This window comes from Amblyomma americanum, chromosome 4 (assembly GCF_052857255.1).
Source record: "Amblyomma americanum isolate KBUSLIRL-KWMA chromosome 4, ASM5285725v1, whole genome shotgun sequence".
In the NCBI taxonomy this organism is placed as follows: Eukaryota; Metazoa; Arthropoda; class Arachnida; order Ixodida; family Ixodidae; genus Amblyomma; species Amblyomma americanum.
The window spans coordinates 146,581,166-146,604,733 of NC_135500.1; the positions used below are offsets into that span (position 1 = coordinate 146,581,166).

Here is a 23,568-nt window from a genome sequence, read left to right on the forward strand (position 1 = left end):
CGAAAACATTTGGTCCCAAGACACTCGTTCAGGCTCACCTGAAGAATCCTGTTCGGAATGTCTGTCAGGCTTTTGGCTGCCAGAGCTTTAATGGCCACTTTATACGATACCGATCCCGATGTCGGCACAGCCACCTGGTTGGCATGCGCTGGGCAGGAACGCTTGCCTTGTGAGCTGCAGTTTGAAGAAGACGAATCCTGTGCAGTGTCCCCTGATGGGCACTTTTGAGAACTGCAGGAAGCCGGTGGCACGAATCGAGGTGCTGAAGACAGGTCCATTGGAGAGCTCTCTTCCTCAGGCTGCACGGTTGAAGCCCCATACAGCAGTGGAGGCTGGGCAGCCATTGCCGAGTTCTGCCCAGAGGGCAGATCGCTCACGGGCTGAGATACATCTGGAGAAGTCGGGATGTGCGCTGCCGCTGATGGACCGGGAGCAGGGACCGACACTGGCGAAGCCACCTTAGCCAACGCGTCACTGGTGGTCCTAGGCCTGGTCTCGGAGCCCAGACCAGCTGCCGGGTTGACTGAAGGACATTTGCTGACTGCCACCCAGTCAGACGGCGCATGAGCTCCGGGAGCTTCCTCAGATGGTGTGAAGTCAATGCTCTTGATATAAGGAACGTATTTACGCGGATGGTAAATTTTTCACTGGAGCGATGTGCAGCCACCTTCTTCGTCTTCTTCTTAGTAAGCATGGCACATACCCACGCTGGGGGATTGGCCAAGGTTCAGTGGATAGTCCCAATGACGTATTTGCTAGGGGAAAAATAGGCGTGTGAAGACTAAATCAATATAAAAATTGGAACAGTTAAATGACCTAAATAAATATGAATTTCCAGCCACCTTAGCTGGAACACTTCGCCTTCTTCTTCCTCAAGAAAGAAATTGATCTCAAAACTGCCTTCAACACAGGAGCCTTTTTCAGCTCCAACGCCAAGACATTTCTCAGCGCCGACATGAGAAACACCAAAAAGCAGGTTACTTGGGGCAAAAAAGGCACGCATGATTGAGCGGGTTACTGCAACTTACAGCATAAATTCTAGTACACGGGTGGTAAATTGAGGACAACAAAAGCAATAGTAGAGGAAGAAATCGAAGTGTTTTCGCGAGGCGCGAGGTTCCGGGCACGCCACCAGTAACCGACCACGTGACGGCCCACGCAGTGAAGGCGCAGTCGAGCCGACAGCCGCCATGTTCTCGGGCAGCGGGCTGCTTCCCGGGGGCGACACGTTGGCGGACTGCACACTGCGTACGACGGACGGCGCTCAGTTCCGGGCGCACCGTGCCTTCCTCTGCACAACGAGCCCCTACTTCCAGGCCCTGTTCGGCGAGGACTACGGTGCGCCGAGGAACGTGCTTGTCGCGGGAGTCAAGGGCACCGCGCTGGATGTGCTGCTCACCTTCGAGTACACGGACCAGGTCGGTGTTAGCACGTTTCTTTATAGTTTCGGTGCGACAGAAGGGAGGGGGATGGGGGGGGGGGGGGGGCGGATCACTCTTGTTGACAGGAACCAGAGCCAACTGCGGCAATGAAGTACACATGAAGGCGCTCCTCAAGGGTGTGTTCCTTTATGTAGAATACCAGCTCTATCACAGGGCACCAAAGCCTATACACGTACGGCACAATTCTTAGGTCCCTTGAGTGAGGCAAGAAGGTATGGGCGAGGGAGAAGCGGTCACGTAGGTGAAGGCGTCTGGGTATTGTCACTGAGCGTCTTATTAAAAAAATAAATTAAAAATTGGCATTCTCCTGCTGCCAACACAGCTATTCCTGCAGTGGCGGTTTCGATAACTCAGAGAATCTGGTTCAACTGGGAGGCAGTCTTCGCTTGTTCAAGAGAACTATTAGGCTGCAACACTTGCTTCGTTAAAAATCTACATGAACCTACCGATCCTAACCTGTAAAAATTGAAAGGAGTTAGAGGCTTCTTTACGATTTTTTTCTGTTGAGCGTGGAAGGAAGCGATCGCGATGATTTCGTGTTTTTATCTTTCTTTCTGCTCTCCCTCAGAAGTTACTTCTTTTCACATTAGGGTCGTACCTAGTTAAGATTTTCTTAGCCGCCACGATTCTGGGCTCTCCGAAGTGCATAGCGATAAATGCGAAAATTGTATTCCGACTGCACTCTGCATATACACACAAAGAATGTACTTATATCATAATGTACATTAGCTCGGATTTATATAATCGAGTCGCTAGTAACGAAAGAAGACGTATGAACAATTGAACACCTGCGCATGAGAGATATAACGAGAGATATAATATGAGAGATATAATAGATAATAGTGAGTTATAGCATAGCGCGATCCGTGATCCGCTTCACCGAGGTGCCACTGCGCGTGCGCAGAACTCCCTGAGGGCACCAGATGGCGCAACGTGTCCGCAAGCTACGTGTACGCCTGCCGCGTCGGTACCAATCAGCGCCTACGAAAGTGCTGTATGACATTGCTTGCTTCCTATCAGTTTCTAACGTTACAAGCGTCTTCCACCAGAGCTCCTTCAATATACCAGTTCAGAAACCCCCCTTGAAATCACGAACAGTGCCTGTGCTACCTTCACTTAGGCTAGCAAGTGGAGGCGCCAGTTGGAAGCGGCAAATGAAAACTATCGCCGTTCGTCGAAATTAACTTCAGATATACTTCAATTTATTCCATCTTCTAGCAGTTAATTTATCTCTCGGTATGAATTGATTCTGAAAAAAGGAGAGGCCTATTAACTGCTTCCTTGTTTTAGTGGAGATCTCAACCGTGCTATGGGGCAAAGCAGAAAGGAGGGAGGTAATGCAAATAGAAGTGTCAACATAGTGAAGGCCACCGCATAAGTTCCGGCGACCTGGAGTTCGTTAACGTGCACTAAGGTGTACAAGGCTGTCTTGCATTTCTCCTCCATCTACAGGCGGCCTTCTTGGATTTGAGTTGAATAGGAACTATCTCAATTGTGATGATCGAAGTGCCCTAATTGCCACGAGGGATGCAGTGGGAAAGCGGTGCGCCTATAAAGGAATCCTTACGAAGCATGCTCCAGCTGATGTATTCTCACTGGCGTGCGCTGCAGCTATGCGTGAACAAGGATACCGTGTTGGACGTGTTGGAAGCGGCCGACATGCTCCTCCTGGACGCGGCAAGAGAGCAGTGTTTGGACCTGTTGCTCCGCTCCATGTGCCCAGAGAACTGCCTTTTCCTTGGCACGCTCACACGCCGGTACTACTGCCCCAAGTTCACCGAAGCCGTAATGCGGTACGCACACAGGAACTTTGAGGAGGTGAGCGCATGAATACATTACACGGTTCACTTTGATAAAACACCTCGGATATGAGTGCAACTATGGTACAAAGCGAAGGTATCATCAGCAACACAGGCGCGTACTTTTTGAAGAGGCTTCCCTCAGCAACCGCTTCGGAATTAGCCTGCGCTCGTTACTTCGTCAGCAGCCGAGCGTATTGCAATAGCCGATAAGCCAAGAATATCAAAATTGTTTAATCTTCAAAATGTAAAAATTACTGTCCATAATTTATGATGCCAGATGTAACTCACTACAGTGCGACGAACGTCTCAGTTACTATACGGCACACGGGGTTTTTAACGACACTGAGTCAATCGACACTGAGTGACACTGAGCGATATCGACACTGAGCGATATCGGAGACTGCGAGCGACCCACTCCTGAGGCGATCTTAGAAGAGGATGTTACCTGCGCACTCATTTAATTTGCTACCGACGATTCGCGTTTGTGCATACCTTTGAGCGAATTTCTGAAATGGCTGCCGCGGTGGCTGAGTGGTTATGGCGCTCGACTGCTGGCCCGAAAGACGCGGGCTTGATACCGGCCACGGCGGTCGAATTTCGATGGAGGCGAAATTCTAGAGGCCCGTATACTATGCGATGTCAGTGCACGTTAAAGAACCCTAGGTGGTCGAAATTTCCGGTGTCCTTCACTACGGAGTCTCTCATAGCCTGAGTCGCTTTGGGACGTTAAACTCCCATAAACCAATTTCTGAAATTATGCCGAAACTAACAAAACAATGAAGGAGCAACGAAAATACGGTGTGGATCAAGCGAAACATGCGCGGCTTCGAAAGCAGTTTGGCTGGCATCAAATAGAAGGTGCAACCTTTAAAGTACTTTGCACTTGACAAGGCAAAAACAACAGCTCGCGTGCGTGCATCGTGACGAAGGTCACGCAGTGGTGGCCCGCAGCGGTGGCCAAGTGGTTGAGCATCCGCCTCGCATGCGGGAGGTGCGGGGTTCGATCTGTAGTGCCGCCGGCTACCCACCGGTGATGCAATAGGCACAAGCTTTCCCCTGGTCTGGCGCTCGGCTTATTTAGGGTGAAATGCTTGGCAAATGGGTCTTTGACCCCACCTTGAGAATTTGGAAATACCTTGTGCCATGGCGCTCTTTGGCCATAGATGCCCTTGCGCCATAAAAATCAATCATCATCATCAACGTCACTCAGGTCTGGCAGCGCAGCGAGACGTTTGGTGAGACCCCAGTATGGCTGCTGTACGACCTGCTGGCCTCGCCGGAGCTTAACGTCGAACGCGAAACGAGCGTGCTGGAGGTGATCGCCCGATGGTTCTCCACCGCCAGTGCAGAACAGCGCTCGAAGCTCTTGGAATTGCTGCGCTGTGTGCGCATAGGCCGCTGCAAGATGGAGTGAGTGGCAGCCACCGATTCATTCATATTGTTGGCGCAGCAAGCGTTCGAATAATGAGCACGGTGCTGTAATATTAGGTAAAGTTCTGAAATATCAATCGCGAGTGCGTACCTCAAGCCCCGTTTTGAAATCGCAAAAAAGACGTGTAGCTTGCATGCTGCTGTATTTGCACAAGGTGTGTACGTTTAACAGCTTTCCGGTAATCGCTAAATTTTGAATTTATACCAACGACATAATGATTACATCACTCACCAGCTCGACGCCAACAACTCTATTGAGGTTGCATCCGCTGTAGCCCAGCGGTCAGCAACATTGTTCTGAGGAGTTCGCAGTTTCAGAGAGTCCAGCTATTCCTAGTGCAACTTTATAAGTCATATCACACTTTTTACGCTGAGAAAACTGCTTAAATCATGGGAAGCGATTAAAGCGTGCAATCTACATCTCCCGTTCGTGTAGTAGTCCTGAACAAATTCTCCCTCACAGAACATAATAAAGAATGTCGACCGCTATTCTTGTTCTTGATGCTTTTCACGAACAGTGGTGCTTTTACCATATAGAAATTAACATCATCGTCTTGGAGTGCCTGCTCAAGGTGTACTCAGGTTGGCAGTAACTTTTTCTTTATACAACAAGTTACATTTTTTTTTCAGAAGAATGCGAATATTACGCAATAGCATAGAAGCCTGGTTGTAGCGAAAACCAGCCGGACGGAGAAAACCGTCCGGCATGGCATATTGGCCAATTGCGAAACATGACAGGTGGCACGTTGAGCACATGCAGAGCTAGGGAAGTGCAACCGCTGTCGCATAAGCGCCATTAAGAAGAAAAAACTCAGTCCCGAGCAGGATTTGACCTAGCGGCGGCTCAATAGACCACCTTAACCTGCCGCTGTTTTAGACCACTTGGCCATCGTCGCAGCCATTCGCCAGCGTGTTAAACTGCAAGCCTTTTGTGTTGTTTTTTTTAAATAGTCTTCAGCAGCTTACATCCCTGCGTCACGCTCTAAGCTTGGGATATTGTCATTTTGATCAACTTTCATCAGCTCCTATAGGCGGTGTGCAAAACGGCGTAATGCGGCGTTAACTGACGGGAATGAGCGCAACGGAACGATGGGAGACTTGAATTACCGCAGCAAGGCCGAATCAAGGAACAAGAAACACTTAAGCCGCAAAGTTCGTGCGATTTCATTCTACCGCATCAATTACATTCATCATCCCCGTAATTTTTATGGAGCGCTACTGTTTTTACACAGTTGCGTCGCGCAAAAATAACCTACAGGGAAAGAAGACAAAGTGGTTATAACGGTAATGCTATTAGTCTCTTCTACACTGATATTCAGACGGCGTGCCTTCGCTTTAGCAGATGCAATTTGCACATGCTTCATTTATAAATCTGCAAACTGGGCGACGAAAAATAAAAGAATTACATGAAAGCTCCTCCAGGCATTGCAAGAACTCTGAGTGCCACTTAAGAATGGAGTCCGGCGAATATGATCCGAGTTTTCAAGATGTGCTGTTAGCGCGATAACTCGCTTCTTTAATTTGTGAGGAATGTTTATATACGACTCATATGTTCACACGAGACAGGAATTGGTCGCTACACACTTCGTTGTTTGTTTGTAGTTTTTACGTTTAGGTTCGCTTAGGCTAATCAGCTACTTGTGCTCACACGCAGGGCCATCGAGGACTTTGAGCGACGCTGGCCTCAGCTGGCTGACAGCGTCGAGTACAAGGACGCTGTGACCGAAGCCCTGAAGCTTGGCCCGTGCGTGTGCTCGCAAGACAAGCTCCTGCTTCAACTGCTGAAGCCTGAAAAGCCCCCGCCGCAACTGGCACCGGCCAATCTTGTACCGAACCCGGCTGCCGCGGTCGCGCAGGCGGTGGGAAATGCGCTCTTCGCGCTCGACCCGCAAGCAGCCGCAGCCGCCCTCGCTGCCGCAGCCGCATTCGGAGCGGTGGCCGCAGGTGCAAACCCAGAAGTACTGGTAGCGGAAGGCGAAAATCAGGATAGCGGAGTCAACACCCCGGAGCCTGTTCCTCAAACTAGTGAGCTTTGCACTCGAATTGTCAATCCGGCGATTCATTTTCTTGTTTTCAAGAGAAAGTTTTAAAAACATGCTGCTCTGTGGGATGCCGTTTCCGCTCTTGCGGTTATCATGCAAAAATGCTCCGTCTGTCGTCGTAGCCTTTGTCATTTTTATTTTTTCATCCATCCTTTCTGCCGTACCTCAGAGAGCTATATGCTCTCTGCGGCCTGTAACTGTATTCGAACTTTGGTCTGATATATTTAGAGCAGTCAATATGGCTACTGCATCTCTACAGTGAGCCCATGATTTCGTAACAGCCCTGCACGCAGACGTACTGATAGCTGCCGTTTTAAAAGCGCGCCTTTACAGTTAATTTTTTATTGTGACGATCTTAAGCAACATAAAAAAATGCTCGTTAAAATAATTCAAAGCGAAGCATGGTCTATGACGGCCGCCATATTGCACCACTCCGAATTTCGGCCACTTGGGGTATTCAATGTCTGTGTTATCGTACAGAACACGGGTGTTTTCATGTTTCACCTCCATAGAACCGTGGACGCCGCAGAAAACGACACGTACCTTAAACGAACGCGTATAAGAATATGTTAAAAAAAACCATCCCGACAGAGATGCTTTTTTAGTAACTAATGAAAGCCCATGCTGCGATTTGAAAACGCCAAGAAATTCCTGGCAGAAGTAACATGAACACACGTGGCTCCAAGCTTTCCGCATTTATGAAGCGACTAATTATAGCAACAACACCTCATTGTCTGTTTTCGACGGAGTGACTTCCTGAACTTGCGTCTCTGCCATTTCCCTCTAATACTGGACGTTACATTTGTTTTAACTTGCGTCTCTGCTATTTTCAATTAAAAATGGACGTTACATGTGTTTTAGTTGGACTGTATTGAGCATTCGCTGCTGGATGCGGATATGTGTGTGCTTCCAGAATGCAATTTTTGTGATAACACTGCGCGTGTGGACAGGATGGGCTGCGCAGATAGGATTATGGGCGGGCCTCTCAGCGCTAAATGCATGCGTTTTTGCGGCTACACACTGTCAGAAAGTTACATCAACTTCATTTTTTTTCTTTTAGCTTATTTTCTCTCTTAAGTTTCGGTGTCACTGGTAGCCCAAAGCAAACTACCGAATTCTTTGAACACTAACTATATCACATATGTACCCAGCCGCGCTCGCTCAGTGGTTCTTCTCGCAATGGGGAAAAATGGCCTTGATTCGTGGCAGCGGCGACAACCGCATATCGCCTTAGGTTAGATGAAAAAGTGGCCGCTTGCTGATATATTAATAACGTCAAGGACCACAGGATTAAAAAAAAATCCCGAATCGTCCTTCGCGCCTTTCAGCGCAGTTTCAGCGTCTGGCTCGAACTGCCAACCATCTAAAATTGGGCACATGTAGCAGGTCGTGAAGAGCATATTTATGCTTCACACAAATAATCATGCTCATACTGTAGTCCGCAATAGCTTTAAGCTATATTTATCCATTGTGAAGCGAAAAGCTTCAGTACGCTAGGTAAAGCAGTCGTCGCGTAATCCGGAGAATGACCTTGAATGACCTTCAGCCCAACCACGTTAGCCGCGTATGACCATAAGTGGTATAGTTATGGCGTCCAACCCTTGACCTCTGACCTTTATCTATGACGTTTAGTCAACCTCTGACCTCTGAAATTGGGTGCCCTTTGACCTTAAGAACATTTGATGTGGTGATGTGAAGCCACGTGATAACATCCGACGGGAGTGTCGTAAGACCATGTGATACCACGTCATAGCCACGTGGTCGTGTGGGTATATATAGAACGGCTGTCGCGAGCTTGTAGCGGAGCTGTCATGGACGAGCCTCAGACGATTAGCAAGCGTCCCTGCTTTTCGCTGAATTCCAGGGTTAGCCAAGTTAAGCCATTGCCATTTTTTTTCTTCATTGGGCAGCCGCAGACTAGTAGGTGTAGCACGATGCACTTAGAACTGCAAGACGCGTCGCTGCGACTGTGCCTAATCAAACACTCCGTCATCTGTGGCAGAGCCCATGCCCCTCACGCAAGCCCGCTGCGACACCTGTGGTCTTATCAACCCCGAGCGGTGGTTGCCACGCCTTCCTTCCGAGCTCATTTTCATCGTCGGCGGCTGGAGCCAGGGCCGCACGCGATCCACCATCGAGGCCTTCGACACAAGGGTCAACAGGTGGTTCCAGTTCAAAAACGAAGAATTTGAGCCGAGGCAAGTTGAACGCATTATGGTTGGACGCAATGATCGTCTATCTAAATACCCCGTTGTGTCGTCAGACTAACCGCAGTGGACGTAGCTAGGGCACGAAAACTCTTGGTTAACTGCTTGGGTAAAGTATGGGAACAACCAGCTCTTCTGAAACTACGTTACTAGTGTCTTTTGACACTCGAATTTAAAAACTGGAATTTTCTCCGCACCCACATGGTTTCCAAACTTGGTTACAAAGCTTTCCTCTGTGCACCAGGGGACGAGTTTTTCGTAGCGTAAAGAAATATTATATTCTAAATACTGGTGCGAATTAAGGATAGAAGGTATGCTAAAAGCGAAAGGAAAATAACTACTTTTACGTTTCTATTACTTCAATCTAATACCTCCTTAAACATTATTCGGTATGTCAGGAGAGCCTGGTTCTAAAAACAGAGCCGATAGTAGGCCCACGGGATTTTTAAAACCTATTTTCACTTACAGTTGGGCCATAAAAATGACTTGAAAAGCAAGGCTGAATGTTTTTATGCTTCACTAATTCTTCTCTAGCAGTAAGGCGAAAGGAAAAATAACAATTTCATTGAATGCTGGCACGTTTTAATATGAGCTTCTTTTATCCTGTAAGAGAAGCGTAATTTCTTCGCAGCTGCATGGGTTTTAAAACTTTTTTTACTCGTGGCTTGTTTTAAAAAAATGCGTAAAAGTTTTTCGCTCACGTTCTCACACATGTTGGCTGGCGACTGCAACTCTAGTGACGGGTTATGTTCGAAACTCCAAATTTTGGGGGGGGTATTTAAGAGCCCTGCAGGCGACGAATAACGTTTATCGCACAGTAACTGGCCCATTTCAGCTATATTCATGTGATAAATGTTGTTTTCCAGGAGTGGCTTAAACAGAACCTCCCAAGAAATCTCTTTCATTCAACTTCATCTCTGAGCGCACAGCAACGAATCCCTTTCAGAGAATATACTTATCCTAGTTACCACAATACATGCAGCGCCCTCATTCGGTGCTCATATCATCATCATCATCATCATCATTATCAGCCTGACTGCACCCACTGCAGGGCAAAGGCCTGTTCCATGTCGCTCCAATTAACCCTGTCCTGACATGGAGGTTGTGCTCATATGACCCCACCTAACACACCGTGGTATCCCTGGCTATGTCCTCAATCATATGAGATATCATCGATGTGCTACGTCATGAATGGCTCTGTGATATGATCCATCATATAATACTTTTCAGGGAAAAATTGAAGAGAGGTCACGAAGAAGGTTGCAGAGGCAAACCGAACAGAAAAGAGATAAATTGTGTCTGCCATTCACTGCAAGGCTAGCGGCTACTAATTAGATTCGGCAATGTAAGGTTGCACTTTCCAACAAATTGAGAAAAATAGGTATTTGCCTTCGACCATAAACGTTGCGAAATGTTCTTCTTATATGACCCTGAAAATAACCTTAAATGAAAGGGTACTGAAATAGAACGGTGCACATCTACGCTGTATATTATTTTTTGGAAGAGATTTACCATCTGAAAACAGCCAAAGCTATTCAGGGTATGAAGAAAAATACCCTAGTTCTAAATACTTTGCGCAGAATTATTTACATTAAAGGGAAGCTGAAATGGTTTTCTGAGAATTCGAGGTTATTCAAGAATTCGAACCTGCGGAGCTTCTAGGGAAAGCGTGCAAAGTATTTTTGTACAAGCATTTAAAATGGTGGCGTAATCGTCGATTAAAACCACTACGATGTTCAGGATTCTTCTCACTGCGTCGAGGAAGTGCCAGGAAGTTCGTAGTGACGTCATTATCGCGGGAACTACAGATGTCCACTGCCTTCACCGCCATGCTGCTGTGTATCGTCCGAAGCCATCAAACAATGCTTTGTGGGCTTCACCTTCGATGGCGTTGGTTTTCTTCGACGAAACAACAGTTTCTTCACTGGAAACGCAGTGCCGTCGTACGGTTGTCATTATCGGGACCTCTGCCCATCGCTGTGCACTGCAGAGAAGCGTCCACATCCATGCCTCTCTACTCAGCGATTACTCCGCCATTTCAAATGCTAGGGCAAAACCATTTCGCAGGCTTTAACTGCATGTTTAACATATTCGACCCTTTTAAACTCATAGAATTCTAAAACCTCTTCACTTGCACTTTAACGTAAGAGGAGACAGACTGAAAAAACTAAAACAAGTCCTAATGAGCTGTGAGGAGAAGTTGGTGTAAAAACGGGTTTTCAGTATGCATTAAAACACGGGGAAGTATACGCCTGCTTGTATCCTCACATGGAATGCCAATTTTATTTTTATTTAATACTTTTTGCATTATCAACACAAAGAGGCCACACCACACGCTGAAAATATTCCTGTCGATATTCTCGCTAGTTTAACTTCACTATTTATTAACGAAACTCCGGGAAAAACACTCCCTGAGAAGGAGCCTTATGTCGTCTACCTTGCAGCGGATAACAAAGTAGAGTAAAATATTTGCTCCAAGTAGCACGGTTCACAAGGTATAAAAGTGCGTTGCAGTAGGGTAAGCAAGCTTTGTTCGGAGCATACGTTTATAATGCAAGTCCCCCTACTGACCCGATTTTATGACTGCTCAACGAACGCCTCTTATTTCATACGTATGATAGCTACACCCATCTGAGTACTTAAGAGCGGTTTTAGGAGGTACGCGTATGTTGCTTAGACATTCTCTCTCAGACATTACCAACGTTAGCCTTATCTCGTCAACGCTACCTGAATCAGCAGATCTCAATTGCTCAAGCGTTAAAACAGCTTATGTAAGGTTTTCCTTGCAAACGCGGAGTCTCACAAGTGGACGGTCATGCAGCGCCGTTGCTAGCCAGCTGAGTGGTCCGCTCCGCGTATGTGCAGGTCGTACCACGGCGTTGTGCTGGTACGGCGGAGGCTCTACGTGGTCGGAGGCTTGAAGATGCGGGAGTACCTGCGCACGCTAGACAGCTACGACCTGGACCGCTGCGAATGGCGAAACCACTCGTCCATGAATGTGCCACGCGCCTACGTGGCCGCCGCGGCGCTGGGCGAGCATATCTACGCCGTCGGAGGGCATACCGGTAGGGCTGCCTCTTTGTGTAAAACTATACCCTGGAAACCACCAGTGTCTCGAAGGAGAGATTGCTGCTACACGTCATTGTTACCAACGTTAACCTCCCATCATCATGAGTTAGCCTAAGTGCCAAAACGAATAGCTTGAAATGACTTTTGAGCCAAATATATATTCTGCTATAAGCGACCGAGTATGGTGCGAACTTTCCTGAACATAAATGTCAGTTCAATCCCTCTTTATTTAAACTGCGTTATGCTTCAATTGCCATGCATATTGTTAGAAGCCCTGCTCAATACACTTCCTCCTTTGCACTCAATCGAGAATACTAACACTGTTTTTATTGTCTCTTAATGTTACCTCTTCCAATTATTTCCCCGTAACTTCCTGCACCTTAGAATTAAATAAATAACCAGTAATATAGCAGTGCCTGCACGCACTGCTATATTATGGTATTGGAGACACAATGCAGAAGTCATTACCCTGCAGTGGGCGTAGACAGGCACATGGTGGTGATGATGATGATGATGATGAATGAAAAACCAGACACTGCGGGCTCATTTTCTTGCTGTACTAAACAATGCCTCTTTGCATCTATTGAGTTTGTGGTTATGCTTAGCTGGTTCGTGTTTTTCTATCCCAAAGAAACAGCGCAAAAAGACGCAAGAACACAAAGACCGACATACTTCAAAAAGTAGGCCTTCCGTTCGTCCTCTAATATACGGTAGTGCCGTGGAGGCCAGGAGCGTTAGACGGGGATTTGGGCAAACGCCGTTGAACGTATCTAGTCGGGTAAGAGTAGCAAGAAAATATGATGCAGTCTCGGAAGGCAAGTTAAGATTATCAGTTAAAAAGGTACATAACCCGGAATGATCATTAGTAGTAGTGGTCGCTCCGGTCATAGTTGTTGAGAATTAGGCACTATGGATCGGTTATAGTTTGGCATGAGTACATTCAGACCTTATGCTGATGATCAGTGCGGGAAGAATTAGCTGAAGAAGAAGACTTCTACGAGTTGCTATGCTTTCCCTTTCAGTTGCTGCCTACTGGTTGATATTGTTGTGATCCTTTGTTGTGCTGCTGTTGAGCAGACAAGAATAGAGTGAGGAGGCGCACATTCAGTTACATGTATAAAAGGTGGCAACAGGAAAAAAAAATGCGACAAGAGTTTAGCCTTTTTATGTTGTCCGTTGCAGTGGAAATTTACTGTCAGTAAAGCTAAATCATTTTCTCCTTATGCTGAAGTTCGTGCATCCCACCGACAAATAGCGGCTTTCACAAGTGCGGCTCTGGTACCGACCCATTCTTCTATGTGCGGAGTGCCTGCTTTTGTGAAAACTGGAGAGCAGAGCAATAGGAAAGCCGCCATTTAGAGGTCTTGGCGCGAACGCATCGCAAGAGTTTTAACTTGCATTATAAGGCCAGTTAGCTCTCAACCCGCTTATGACCTCTGGTTTGTCCGTCTGTGTCGCATCAAATGCGTTCCTGTTGGCTTTCATGTGCATTTTCCCTAGACTTGAACAAGCCCTCAATATTTCACATTTTTCGCCATCTTGCCTTCTCTCTACATTTCTTTCAGTACTGCATAACTCTCGAATTTTTCTTCGTGCTGTATCTGAATATGTGGCAAAAGTGTCAAACCCTGCTGTTAAAAGCGCTTTGCCTTTAAAACTGAAGTATTAACCTCTCAATATGCAACCGTTGCTGTAGGAAAAACATATAGGTGAGCGGCCGTGGTATATCACCTATGTAACCAAACTTTGCTCTGCCTAGACTTCCACCAGTATGCGGCCCGCGTTGGTCGGTTTCTTGCTTTGGTCTCTGCCGCAGGCACCGAGCGGACGTCCTCCGCTGAGCGGTACAGTCCGCACACTAACCAGTGGACTATGATTGCACGCATGAGCAGGCGCCGCAGTGATGGGTCTGCCTGTGCCTTTAAAGGTGAGTGGCTTACGCTTGATTTGTAGTCACCTCTGGGGCTTGACGCTTATGTGAAAAAATGCAGCGCTAAGGCTGATAAAGTACCCTTTAAAGTCAAATGAGGGAGGGCGCTGTTTTCTCGCGTAAAGCACGCATTGCTAAAAAAAACTGCGCAGTTAGGTACAACGTAGTATAAATTTCTTTTGGAAGGTCTTGCTTCTCGGGGTGTTCACAGCACCTGACTGCAGTTTTCCTAGCGGCTGTGAAGCGGTCATGTGTTACAAAACGTTTTATTCAATCACGGATAGTTTCTGGGCGGCAAAGAAAAGCCAAGCACTGGCAACCTATATGCTTTAGGAACGATGCAGCGCTTTTAAAAACCTGTAAAGTATCTGCTTTATCGGGGCTGTTTCAACTACGAATTGTTTCACTTATTTTGCCTTCTAAAATTTTTTCCACCTTTGGCTGCTATGTTGCTTTCCCTCAGCCTGTTTTTTCTTCTCGCTCCCAAATTCACAAAAGCAAATACATCTTCTGAAATCGTTTCCTTGTGTAGCAGTGGACACCTGTGACCAGAAACATGACTCCCCCTTTGAAAAGCATTGTGTAAAATACTCCACCTCTTACCCACTAAACAGGCCTTCCATGGCGCCCTCAACTTTCGAACATGGCATGGCAAAGCCGAGTTCCGCCAAATTATTTGCGCATGAAAAGGTAATACGGCCTTTTCAGCCATCCTTTGAGAGAGCCATTGTTATGTATAAACCGTGGTAATGTCCACTCGCGGCCAACATTATCGGGAGGAAACTGCCGCGACGTCACTGAGTCGGTTCATTAAAGGTTTGGAGTGAAGAGTTTATGCAGCGTATCGAGGACGTCCTGATCTTTCGCAGGCCGTCTTTACATCAGCGGTGGCTTCAATGGCAGGCAGGTTCTGGAGAGCGTTGAGGAGTACACACCTTCCCTCGACTCGTGGTGCCTGGTGCGGCCGCTGTTGAACCCGCGCTGCAGTCACCGCATGGTAGAACACGGCGGTAGGATATACGTTATTGGCGGCTACGACGGACGACGACGACTCCACACCGGTGTGTGCGCATGAGAAAACGCGGCGCATATTCGAAAGCTCGCCCTTCCTTCATTCGAGCGTATCAACCTCAACAGTCATTTTCGTTGGTGCGAGTGCGTGCCTAACATTCACGGAGGTGTACGGGCTGGGTTTGGACAGGCCTCTCCAAGCCTAAATAGATTCAGGTGATACCATAAATATAAAATATCGCAAAAAATGAACTTTGTTTTTTAAATATTTGGCGCCTTGCGGGGCAACTGGTAGTTTTGGTATGCCCGTGAAGGCAGATTTTAGTGACATTTGTTTTGGATTCTACATAAACAAAAATTAGGAAATTTTTCTAAAACGTTTTTCAGGCGGATATAATTTTCACAAACACAGTGGCTTCAGAATACCTATTAGTCGCAACTAGCTGCTTGCAAGGCTGGCCGTTCGATTTGCTTTATATTCTAGCGCAGGTCGCGGTGGTGAATGCCGTTGGAGATTTACCTTAGGTCAATTCTCACACATGGTGTTTCAGCGCATCTGACGCAAGATGCATGCTTACCTGATCTGGTGGCATATTAGCGGTTAGCCGCATCAGAACAGGTTTAAAACATACGTAAATTCGACGGCGTTGCAAGCCCTTTAACGTTGTCAAGTGTCGAAATTCTTTTTGTGAAGTTTTGAATTTAATTTCTCATAGTGCAGGCAAGTGCATTGACCCGAACAGGAGGAGGTTTGAAACAGAAAGCATTCAAAGGCTTGAATAAGCTTAAATGACATCCATGCGATGCATGAAATACTCAAGAGTAATGATCACACCTCGACATCACCTTAAGTTCACAAGAGTAAATTTGCAGGCAATGGTTAGGATTTATGGAGTTTAACGCCTAAAAGCGACTCAGACTGCGTGTTAAGCAGCAGTTGAAGGCGCCAGAGAATTACAGCCCCCTGTGATTGTTACTTAACGTGCACTGCCATCACACAGTGCACAGGTCTCAAGCATTTCGCTTCCATCAAAATGCGATCGCCGCGGCCGGGCTCAAACTCCTCCTTTCTGGTCAGCAGCCGAGCACCATAATCGTTGCGCCACCGCGGAGGCTGTTCACAAAGATAGCGTGATGTGATTTATTTAAATACAATAATAGGGAGTGGGAGTGCGGCCTGATCTCGGTGACCAAAACCGACAACGCACTCCCTCACCAGAGCAGGATTTGGCCACCCTGGTGTAGTACTTGGCCACAACCTTCTATGATCAAACCAATTAACCCTCGGCCCTCAGTCCCCAGCGGCTGCAGAGCAACTGACCACGGCGGCGGTCAGACCTGTGACGCAGCGGAGGGTGCTAAGAATCTCTGGCTCCGGACAGGCCGCCATTGGAATCTGAACCTGGCAACGTTTAACGCTAGAACTTTAGCTAGTGAGGCTAGCCTAGCAGTGCTGTTTGAGGAAATAGCGGGAATTAAATGGGATGTGATAGGGCTTAGCGAAGTTAGGAGGACAGGTGAGGCGTATACAGTACTATAGGACGGACACATACTGTGCTATCGCGGGTTAGAGGATAGACGAGAACTAGGTGTGGGTTTCCTCATTAATAAGGATATAGCTGGCAACGTAGAGGAGTTCTACAGTATTAACGAGAGGGTAGCAGCTATAGTAATTAGGCTGAATAGGAGGTACAAGCTGAAAGTGGTGCAGGCCTACGCACCCACATCCAGCCATGATGACCAGACCGTTGAAAGCTTCTATGAGGACGTGGAATCAGCAATGAATAGAGTAAAATCGCAGTACACTGTACTGATGGGCGACTTCAATGCGAAGGTGGGCAAGAAGCAGGCTGACGACCACGCGGTAGGTGACTATTGGATATGCTCTAGAAATAGCAGGGGAGAGTTATTAGTCGAATTCGCGGATAGAAATAATTTACGGATCATGAATACCTTCTTCCGCAAACGAGAAAACAGGAAGTGGACCTGGAAGAGCCCCAATGGTGAGATTAAAAGTGAAATCGACTTCATACTATGCGCTAAACCTGGAATCATTCAGGATGTGGCCGTCCTCGGAAGGGTGCGTTGCAGCGACCATAGAATGGTAAGGTCTAGAATTAGCTTAGACTTGAAGAGGGAACGGAAGAAGCTAGCGAAGAAGAAGACCATTAACGAGTTGGCCGTAAGAGGGAAAGCACAGGAGTTTAGGATAGCGCTGCAAAACAGATATTCGGCTTTAACTGAGGAAGATGATATCGATGTTCATTCAATGCACGATAACCTGACATCAATAATTACGGAGTGCGCAGTAGAAGTAGGCGGTAGGACAGTTCGAAAAGATATCGGGAAGCTATCTCAGGTGACGAAAGATCTGATTAGGAAGCGCCAAAACATGAAGGCATCTAACACTACCGATAGAATAGAGCTAACGGAGCTATCAAAGTTCATAAATAAGCGCAAGGTAGCCGACATAAGGAAGTTTAATATGGAGAGAATCGAGCATGCTATAAAGAACGGAGGTAGCCTAAAAACAGTGAAGAGGAAACTAGGCATAGGTAAAAACCAGATGTATGCATTAAGAGACAAGCAGGGCAATGTCATTAGCAATATGGATAAGATAGTTAACGTAGCCGAAGAGTTCTACACAGACCTGTACAGTAGCCAATGTAATCAGAGCGCTAATGAGAAAGACAGCAGTGCACAGCAATGCGTCATCCCGCCAGTAACGAAAGATGAAGTAAAGAAAGCCTTAGAAGCAATGAAAAGGGGAAAAGCAGCTGGGGAGGATCAGGTAACAGCAGATCTGTTGAAGGATGGAGGGGACATCGTGCTAGAAAAACTAGCCACCCTGTATACGCAATGCCTTATGACCTCGACTGTACCAGAAGCTTGCAAGAATGCAAACATTATCTTAATTCATAAGAAGGGAGACGCCAAGGACTTGAAAAATTACAGGCCGATCAGCTTACTATCCGTTGCCTACAAAGTATTTACTATGGTAATCGCTAATAGAGTCAGGGCAACGTTAGACTTTAATCAACCAAATGATCAGGCAGGCTTTCGTAAAGGATATTCCACAATAGATCATATTCACACTATCAATCAGGTGATAGAGAAATGCGCAGAATATAACCAACCTCTCTATATAGCTTTCATTGATTACGAGAAAGCATTCGACTCAGTGGAAACCTCAGCAGTCATACAGGCATTGCGTAATCAGGGGGTAGAAGAGCCTTATCAAAATACTGGAAGATATATATAGCAACTGCACAGCTACTATAGTCCTCCATAAAGTCAGCAATAAAATTCCAATAAGGAAGGGCGTCAGGCAAGGAGACACGATCTCGCCAATGCTGTTCACCGCATGTTTGCAGGAGGTTTTTCGAGGCCTGAATTGGGAACAGTTGGGAATAAAAATAAATGAAAAATACCTAAATAATCTGCGATTTGCTGATGACATTGCCTTGCTGAGTCACTCAGGAGGTGAACTGCAAATCATGATCAACGAGTTAGACAGGCAGAGCAGATCGATGGGTCTAAAAATTAACATGCAGAAAACCAAGGTAATGTTCAACAGCCTAGCAAGGGAACAACAATTCACAATTGGCAGCGAGAGCCTAGAAATTGTGCCGGAATACGTCTACTTAGGGCAGGTAGTGACAGCTGATCCGGATCATGAGAGGGAGATAACTAGAAGGATAAGAATGGGCTGGAGCGCATATGGCAAATTCTCGCAGATCATGAGTGGCAGTTTACCAATTTCCCTCAAGAGGAAAGTGTACAACAGCATAATCTTACCGGTACTCACCTACGGGGCAGAAACGTGGAGGCTAACGAAAAGAGTTCAGCTTAAGTTAAGGACAACGCAGCGAGCCATGGAAAGAAAAATGATAGGTGTAACGTTAAGAGATCGGAAGCGGGCAGAGTGGGTGAGGGAACAAACACGGGTTAATGACATCCTGGTCGAAATCAAGAGAAAGAAATGGGCTTGGGCAGGGCATGTAATGCGAAGGCAAGATAACCGCTGGTCTTTAAGGGTAACGGAGTGGGTTTCAAGAGAAAGTAAGCGTAGCAGGGGGCGGCAGAAGGTTAGGTGGGCAGATGAGATTAAGAAGTTTGCAGGCAAAGGGTGGATGCAGCTGGCAAAGGATAGGGTTAATTGGAGAGACATGGGAGAGGCCTTTGCCCTGCAGTGGGTGTAGTAAGGCTGATGATGATGATGAAGAATAGGGAGTGACTTCCAACTTGTGACTGTTCGAGGGGAAAATAGGTACTTTTAAGAGTTCATTCCCTCAGAGTAAGCAAATATTCATGACTGTGTTATGTTGTTCTTGTTAAAGGGCGACTCGTGAAATGAAGTGTCTCCACAATAATATTTTTCAGAAAGGTTGCTACATGTAGTACAAGGCGAGTAATTTTTCTAATAGTTTCTAATTGCCGTATTTTGTGTTGATGCAATGATGAATACGAGAATCTTTTTCAACCGTGTTTCTTCATGTATAAATCTCCTAGGCTTTTTCTGAAAGCTTCCGAGTTCGAAAGCGTCCTTCTTATTAAGCGAGTAGCACAATTCAGAACTATATTCTAGTTTAGATTTCGGAGTTGACTTCTGGGCTAATATTTGTGTTCTCTGAGGTGCGTGTAACTGCATTAAGGCTTTGTCGAATTTCAACCTTTGTGGAAATAATCGCGCCGGTGGACTCATAATTTGTTAATGCATCGGATTGTCCGCACACCAGCACCAAATTACGCACCCTAGAATTGATTCGCGTTGCAGATTCTATGATTATTTTCGCACTTTTACTTTAGCAGTTCTTGAGCATTTCGGATTAAGGTGCGCGTAGCACGTGAGCTCCCAGTTCAAAATGCACCGATTCGAGCGGTGCTGTCATCGCGGTGTAACAATCCGATTACGCCCAGAAGGGCAAATACATCGCCTGTGTATGGTTGTGAGTCGAGCGCCGTCACTCCTTGTAGTCCTACGCAGTGAACCCGGCCTGCCGTTGTGCTGGCGCAAGATGCCGAGGTTGAACACTCCGCGCAGCACGTTTGCGGTGGCTCAGCTGGGCGGTGACTTGTACGTCATAGGTGGATTTAACGGTAAGAGTTCGTCTCTTTGTGCTCACTGCGCGCGACGCTGCTCCCAGACCTTGGCACCGTGCTACTGCATGCAAATGATTCGAATCATTTTGATTACCTCCCGAAAGGGCTCTTCGAAATCTTCGAGCAAACGCGTCGCGTATTCTGTGCGAGGGAGGGCTCACATATGTTGTGCCGTAAAGCACGGCAGAAAGGAGCAACGTGGATTAGAGAACGAAATCAATATAATGATATCCTCCCGGTTTTACAAGCAATACAAACAGAAGCAAATATTACTGCAGCGAACAGAAATCTGACGATCCTTTGGATTCGAAGACAAAATATGTAGGCGGGGGCTGCTGAATGTCATGCGGAAATAAAGATTAGGATATTTGCTGTATTAGGATGTAATACAACAAATGTTCACGGTAGCGATAAGGACGAACAGCATTCGTCACTCGGGAATATAGGCGGCGTTTGCAATGCTCTGTAACAAGGTCCAATGCGTTCAAGGTGTTCACGTAGCGATTATTTATCGCAATACTTTTGCGGTTCGCTGCTGGAGTTTCTCCTAAGCTGCTCACGAGCTCTTGTATTATGGTGGCGCCATCTGGTCGCAGGGACGTCGCTTATCTCTGACGTGGAACGCTACACGCCGGGAGACATTTGCTGGTACAGGATCACACCCCTAAACCAGCCCGTGAGCGCCCTCTCCGGCTGCGCCGTCACCGGCGTGGAACTAATGAGGAAGTTCTCCGCCCGCGGTGTGTATTTGATTTTAATATTATTTTTTAACGTTTTCAGCATCTGTCAGTCGCCGCCTGTGTCTTGGCCAATTCCCCGCATTGGGTACGCGCCCTTAACTTCTTGAGGACAGCAACAACAACTACAGGAAGATGGATGCAGAACTCTCGGCAAGCTGCGTGCCGAGCGCATTATATAAGCACCCCCTTTCTTGGGTTCTTCTACTTCTCTATTTTTAAGCACCCTTATTCCTAACACAGTTTCCCAATATGATCTTGAGGGATACATGGATCCACCGTCTGTGCGAATTCCTTAAAGACCACTTCACTCACGGCGGGAATGCTGAGACATGTCAAAAATTCTTGGACAAACGTTTTGAATAAGATGATATTATAAATACTGTTATCAAATTTTTAAAGGTAATGGTTCATTCTTTTGATGCGTAGCGAAATCTTTCAAAGTTTTTTCATTACTCGCATGAGCAGTTGAGGCTGCCAAAGAAAACTAATCAGGAACTTTTTTGGCGGCAGCAAAAAAACTCAAGCCTGCTGACGGGTGATCTGCAGATATATTTATTGTCATAGTGACATCTTATGATATATGAAAAAAATTAGTCGATAAACTGTTAATCTGGTTGAAAAATGGCCTTCACCTTAATTTTTGGAAACAAACGAGGTTTCCCATTTTGCTTAGCTAGTGTTGAGCCGAAAACGTGATTCGACATAAGACGCGGCAACTACACTGTGATATAGTTCTCTCTGCCACAATAATTATTTTGTGCCACATTAATTATTTGAGCAGTGCGTTTTCCAGTTCTTGAAGGATGAAAGTTCGGTGTTAGGCCGGCATGAAAACCTTCACGGCAGTGGTTGAAGGTTTGCTTCTAAAAGAGTCATACTTTTATAGGTTAAGCCACGTTTTATGCCCAAAAATAACCAAGCCAAGTGCGGAACTTCATGTACCTGTAATTTCTGCCCCTCTTCATGGTGCATAAAGGGTAGCGCCGCCAGCTTTCTCTCTAGGTAACATTGAGAAGCTTCTTGTCTATCCTAATTTCTGTTTTTCAGTTCAGAGAGAAAATAAGACTGAAATGTTTGCTGATGTTTTTGAGCTGGCGCAAAGATATGTCAACGTTTGTACCTGTGGATTTTACGCTGTGTGGTATCCGTATCCTGCTGTACGAAAAAAAAATCGCCGTGATGATGGATAGGTTTTTGATGTGCGTTATAGAGATTCGTGCATGCGGGCTTCTTGCTTAAAGGCGAACTACCATTTCGTGTCTTCATATTAAAGCTTCGCTACTTTCCTTTCGGAATGAAGATGCACTATATACTAACACATGGAAACTTTCTTATCGGACAAATAGAAGAAAGGCTGTACAAGCTAACTTATAGCGTCATGCGTTCTTCAGTTTAGTAATGCGTCTGAACGGGCGTGTGACCAATACTGTTGCGATTGCCATTAATGTGCAAACGATTTCTTCGTCTCTTTGTAAAAATATAGATTTCTTCATATCACTACAGTGAGCCAAGTTTTCAAACTAGTTTTATAACTATTTGAACATATCTGTCAGTCGGACCAAAATATAACCAGGTTTGGGCTATTAAGTTTCGCGCAGACATATCGCGTTGCAAAGTACGGAAATAATCCTTTAAAAATGCTGATTTTCGTTTAGGCGCTCTAAAAGCGTTCTCCTGCGTTACAAAAAAAAATATCAAAAGTTATTCGAAATCAAAGCGTCATCAATAACAAATAAATGGTGCCTAAAATCATTTTGTTTTCAGCGACAATATAGGAAACAGGTATACTGGTGTACTCCAGTAAAGAATAATGCCGCACTCAAAGTCACCCACAATCCCATCATTGCATCTTCCCATGGCGTATCACTTCAGCTTTTATGCAAAGTTCTTCGGAATATTCTAAAGTGTCGCTCTATAAAAAGTGCGTGGTATTGGCCGTCACTGGATTTGAAAAAGCCTGAGCACCTCCCCTTTCCATCTGCTACAATTTTTTACTTTCTTCTTACGCAGACTGTATGAGCGGAAATGTTCTTGCATAAAAAAATGCCTTGTGTGCACTATATTTATCACAGCACTGCACAATATGGACCTTTTAACGCAGCAAACAGCATACATTTCAATATTTGCAGACCACACAAGGCGACAACAACGCGAGCGTCACCATCTTTTTCATCGCTGTCATTGATTATTTCCGAAATGAACTTACCATTCCTAGTCGTGTGAAATAGATGAGAAGCTCATAAGTGACGACATAAAGATGATCTTTGCCCAACCTACTCCTCTTGCAGTCCTGAGAGGCGCATTTATTTTTGCCACCTACAAGCTTTTTCCGCATCAGCGAATTTACGAACAATTTTTATAACTGAAGAGAAAGCTTCAAGATTTCTCTACATTTCATTTTTTGCTTAAATACATAATGCACAAGCCTGCGATGAAGGCAACAGAGATATATTGTTTTCTTTCTGCGTATAGTATACTTTTGTGAAACGGAAACAAAATTTTTATCCTGTAGACTGGTATTAAGAAAAATAAGTGAGAAGCTTCTATCTTAAAAAGTGAAATGAGTTACTACTATTTACAGAAAGAAAGCAAAACAAAGTATCCTCATTTTTTTTGTGCAGGTTCACAAGCGTCCATCCACGTACAGCCGATTGTATTAGAATAGTATAATGGCGAATGCCCATCCACGGACCGGCAGCTATGGTGAAGAACCTTATGACCATCTGCGCGACTTATGCCAACACTTGGGGTTATCGCACAATGCAATGACTGCGAGAATAATTAAAATTAA

General features: G+C 45.9%; 1 protein-coding gene across 2 annotated transcripts; it reads left to right on the forward strand.

Annotated features, from left to right (window-relative positions):
* Positions 1-1,138: 1,138 nt before the first annotated feature.
* On the forward strand, positions 1,139-23,568 carry LOC144130398 (uncharacterized). Of its 2 annotated transcripts, none has more exons than XM_077664322.1 (11): positions 1,139-1,418; positions 3,054-3,260; positions 4,455-4,654; positions 6,330-6,700; positions 8,720-8,915; positions 11,790-11,989; positions 13,810-13,920; positions 14,793-14,984; positions 19,912-20,034; positions 20,634-20,777; positions 23,399-23,568. In XM_077664322.1, exons 1-11 carry the CDS (start codon positions 1,191-1,193, stop codon positions 23,440-23,442), a joined length of 2,016 nt encoding a protein of 671 aa, XP_077520448.1. In that variant the 5' UTR covers positions 1,139-1,190; the 3' UTR covers positions 23,443-23,568. The 2 variants fall into 2 exon arrangements, with proteins under 2 accessions (XP_077520448.1, XP_077520449.1); XM_077664323.1 differs by having other exon boundaries at positions 8,720-8,879.